Source organism: Babylonia areolata, chromosome 12 (genome assembly GCF_041734735.1).
Source record: "Babylonia areolata isolate BAREFJ2019XMU chromosome 12, ASM4173473v1, whole genome shotgun sequence".
NCBI classification, from domain to species: Eukaryota; Metazoa; Mollusca; class Gastropoda; order Neogastropoda; family Buccinidae; genus Babylonia; species Babylonia areolata.
The window spans coordinates 6,126,295-6,131,294 of NC_134887.1; the positions used below are offsets into that span (position 1 = coordinate 6,126,295).

Here is a 5,000-nt window from a genome sequence, read left to right on the forward strand (position 1 = left end):
ATGATGGTGATGGTGATGGTGGTGAGGATGATGCTGGTGGTGATGGTCGTGATGGTAGTGAGGATGATGATGGTGGTGATGGTGGTGAGGATGATGCTGGTGGTGATGGTCGTGATGGTAGTGAGGATGATGATGGTGGTGATGGTGGTGAGGATGATGATGGTGGTGATGGTCGTGATGGTAGTGAAGATGATGGTGGTGGTGATGGTCGTGATGGTAGTGAGGATGATGCTGGTGGTGATGGTCGTGAGGATGATGATGGTGGTGATGGTGGTGAGGATGATGCTGGTGGTGATGGTGGTGAGGATGATGCTGGTGGTGATGGTGGTGAGGATGATGACGATGATGATGGTGGTGAGGATGATGATGATGGTGATGGTGATGGTGGTGAGGATGATGCTGGTGGTGATGGTCGTGATGGTAGTGAGGATGATGATGGTGGTGATGGTGGTGAGGATGATGCTGGTGGTGATGGTGGTGAGGAGGATGATGGTGGTGATGGTGGTGATGGTCGTGAGGATGATGCTGGTGGTGATGGTCGTGAGGATGATGATGGTGGTGATGGTGGTGAGGATGATGATGATGATGATGATGATGATGATGATGATGATGATGATGCATATTATATAAATCATATGTGTACCCATCAAAGTTACAAAATCAGTTTCATGATGGATAACTTCACCTCATCCTCAATATTTTAGTCAGGTTCCGGATGACGAACTCATCTCGTCGGGGGGAAAAAAAAGAAGAAAAAAGAAAGAAAGAAAAAAAGAAGAAAAGAAGAAGAAAAAAGTTGAGAAACTAAGGAGTAATACTGAGCTTATTTCTCAACACAGAAACAGTTCTAACAAAGAAGGCCTCAGTAATAGCCAGGATCAACATCCAAACAGTTCTGAGTCGGGTTGCTGTCTTCAGCTGTCAACAGCCACCCATCCAAACCGCCTTTCGCCAGCCGTTTCCGTTTGCAAGAAAGATAACTCTTGCTACATTTAATAAATGGTCATCGTCGAGTTGCGGCCCGTAACCTTTCGCAATTCGATCTCTTTCCGTCATACGATCAGTGCTGAGTTTTAACAGCACCTTCTACAATATCTCGTGATTTCCTGTAACATGTTCTCTCATAACCAATTCACTTTTAATTCACTCTCACGCACATATCTTTGAATACAGTTTATCCCCCCCAAAAACAATAAACTAATGAGAGTAATATATCAGACAATGTTTTATCTCCACCAAGTGACAAATCTGAACAATGTGATCAAGGACACACAAGACAGCGTTCTAGCGGGGATATCGTTGGAGATACCTCTGGGTTTTTCGGCCCGTGGCCGGCTCCCTATCCAGAGTTGAGTGTGCTGTGGGCTTAAATGGGGAGATTGGGACCACACAGTCGAGTGTCATCCACTTCAACGATGCGTCTTTGGGTGTGTTGCTCTAATTGCCTAACCAACACTGCAAGTGTCTGTATCTCTTGGGCCTGGTTAACGCCGGGATATCATTATGACAGAAAGCGTAGAGTACAGCCTTGCCACGCAGTCCCAAACCAAAATGGACCTCCATAGCATCATCATCGTCATCGTCATCCTCCTCCTCCTCCAACATCATCAATATAAAAAACAAAACAGTCCCAAAGTCTGTGGCATTTCATGCCCTGCTCTCATGGTGACCTCAGTTTCGATACCCCTCCACTTCTGTGCTTGGGAGGTGAGTCCTATCAATGTCTTCAGTGTCGGCAGATTCATGGGGGGCTGTTGTTTGAGGGACGTGGTGGCGGTCTCCAATCTGGGACGGACGCTTACTCAGTCTGGCTCCGCAACTAAGCCATTATTGTCGTTTGTAGGGGGCTTAGTAGGTGATGTCCTAAGTACGTTGAATCAGAACAGGCACCACTGAACACCACCGAAGTAACTCAGCAGCAGTGCAGGGTCTCCTCTGGTGTGTGGCCTCCTCGCGACCTAACATCGATGGTTCCTTGCGGACTGCCGACGCTGGAACTGTGACGGACGAACCCAGGTGTGGCTGTGTATGGGGGAATTTAAATGAGCGGCATGGGAGTAATGCCACTGAAACGGTGCAGATGATGGGGCAGCAAAAAAAAACACAAACAAACAAAAAAACAACTAATGAGAGTAATATATCAGGCAATGCTTTGTCTCCACCAAGTGACAAATCTGAACACGGTGACACAGGAAACAAGACAGCGTGCAAGCGGGGATATCGTTGGATTAAAAAAAAAAAGAAAAAAAAAAAGAAAAAAAGAAGATTACATCGAGCTCACACGCACAAGAACTCGCAGACAAAAAGCACACGAACACAACATACACATGCACGTGCACACAAACACTGAGACACTCGCGCGCGCACAAATACACACATACACGCACCTAAACACACACACACACACACACACACACACACACACACACACACACACACACACACACACACACACACACACACTTATTTATTCATTTATTTATCTATTATCTATCTATCTATCTACCAAATGACCTTTTCTTTCAGATGGAGATTGGCCAAAGCGCGGATGCGGAGGTCCCGACGAATCTATCTATCTATCTGTCTATCTTATCTATTGACCTTCTTTCTTTCAGATGGAGGCTGGTCAAAGCGCGGATGCTGAGGTCCCGACGAATCTATCTATCTATCTGTCTATCTATCTATCTATCTATCTATTGACCTTCTTTCTTTCAGATGGAGGCTGGTCAAAGCGCGGATGCTGAGGTCCCGACGAATCTATCTATCTATCTGTCTATCTATCTATCTATCTATTGACCTTCTTTCTTTCAGATGGAGGCTGGCCAAAGCACGGATGCGGAGGTCCCGACGAATCAGCCTGATCCGGGACATCATGAACGACGGCGCGCGCAGGCTGAGCTCCCAGCTGTCACGCCATTGGCTGGCCCTGGACCACCGCCTCGTGCGCGACCACGAGCTCCGCCAATCGCTGCGCCGCATCCAGAAAGAGCGCAAAAAATGGGGTCGGAAACGAGGCGGCAAACAGGGCGCCGCGGACATTCCTGTTGAGGAGGAGGAGGAGGAGGTGGTGGGAGAGGGGAAAGGCGAGGCTGAGGATGGGGATGTGCCGATAATAGGAAAGCGTCCCGCGGCTTTCCAGGAAAGCGACTGCTTGGGAATTCCCGGTAACGTCACCACACCCCACAGAGTCCACTGGGTGGACGATGCGGGAAAACCCGAATCCGGAGAGGACAGAGACGCCGCCGATGCTCATGACCAGACCCTCAAAGAGAGAAACCGACAGAGGAAAGACCAACGATCGAGCATCTTCCCGAGTGAGGACGAACTCAAGTTCATTGACGACGACGACGACGACGACGACGACGGGAACCAGGAGGGGCGATCACCACAGGACGAAGACGGCAGTCTGACCAGCAAACAACTCCACCGAAAATCCAGTAAACGAGCTTCACAGAGGTCCAGACACAGAAGCCTGAACGCTGACGATAACGACGACGATGACGACGACATCAGCCCCGAGGAGCCCAGCAGACTGAAACGATCCTCATCCAAAAGAGCCTCCTCCTCCAAGAAGAAGAGGGACAGGAAAGAAGAACTCCGCAGGAGCGCCTTCCTGGAAGAGCAGGAGAAGATCCGCCAGGCGCTGATGGCGGAGACCAGACCCCAGCACCGCACCACCCTGAGGAAGCCTCCTGCTCGCGGGAAACACAACGCCCACCAACACGAGGAGGAGAACTCCATCACTCACCAAGACCAGGACGGCGGGGCCCACCACCAGGTCCACCACACGACCTCCTCCTCTGGGAAACAACGACGACGCCGGACAGGGCTCTCAGGCCTGCGGGATTCAGAAACTGTCGCCTTACCCTGGTCCCTCCCGAAGACACGCGGAAGAAGGACTCCAGCAGCCGGCGCCACGTCAACAGAACGTTGTTCTCCACGATCGTCAACAGAGGTTTCTGGTGGAGGGAGGTCAGGAAACCACGGGCCAAACAGTCTGGGGGACCTGCCACCACTACCCCTCGACGACGCTGAGCTTGGTGAAGATTTGACAGAAGGAGAAGGGGAAGAGGTCGGGGTTGGGGTCGAGGAGGAGGTGGAGGAGGACCCTCTCAGCAAGCCGGTGGACACCTCCAGCGTGCGTGTGCCGGTGTGGGTGACCCTGCTCATCATGACCTGCTACATCCTGGGCGGCGCCGTCATGTTCACCGTGTGGGAGGAGGACTGGAACTTCCTGGAGGGATCCTACTTCTGCTTCATCACCCTCTCCACCATCGGCTTCGGGGACTTCGTTCCGGGCACCAGCCTGGACCCCTTGGCGGCTGAAGAGAAGTGGATCATGTGCTGCCTGTACCTGCTGCTGGGCATGGCCATGCAGGCCATGTGCTTCCACCTCATGCAGGAGGAGGTCGTCGCCAAGTTCCGCAGGCTGGCCGCGCGATGCGGGCTGATGCCTCCCACTTCCCCTGCCCCCTCTGCTGCTGCTGGTGGTGACGTCAGCCAGGGTCAGGGTCAGGAGGGAGCGGAGGAGGTGGAGGTCGTGGACAGGGCTGCAGCACAGATGGAGTCAGAGGAAGAAGAAGAAGAAGACAACAACGATGACGACGATGACGACGAGGAGGAAGAAGAAAGAGATAAAACAGAAAGAAGAGAAAGAAGAGGAGGAAGAGGAGAAGGAGGAGGAGGCGGAAGCGTAACCAATTCGAATATCCGAACTTGGCGTTCGAGATAGTTCACTGTTTGTTAGTGAAGTCGAAGAAGAAGATGACTGTGAGGAACAAGATGACTGAGAGGAGGGAGGGAAGGAGGAGGAAGAGGAGGAGTTGGTGGTGGACAGTGCTGTAGCGCAGAGGGGGTCAGAATGTTGGCCAGAGGAAGAAGAAGAAGAAGAAGATGAAGAAGATGAAGAAGAAGAAGAAGATGAAGAAGAAGAAGAAGAAGAAGAAGAAGAAGAAGAAGAAGATGATGAAGAAGAAGAAGAAGAAGAAGATGATGAAGAA

At 51.2% G+C, this 5,000-nt stretch overlaps 1 protein-coding gene across 1 annotated transcript in view; it reads left to right on the forward strand.

Moving 5' to 3' along the window:
- LOC143288022 (uncharacterized) overlaps positions 1–4,741 on the forward strand; it is a 54,686-nt gene extending 49,945 nt beyond the window's left edge. The window contains exon 4 of the mRNA XM_076596275.1: positions 2,812–4,741. Within this exon, the coding sequence (XP_076452390.1) occupies positions 2,812–4,732 (1,921 nt within the window). The 3' untranslated portion in view covers positions 4,733–4,741. The remainder of the gene's footprint in view (positions 1–2,811) is intronic.
- The last annotated feature ends 259 nt before the right edge of the window (positions 4,742–5,000 follow it).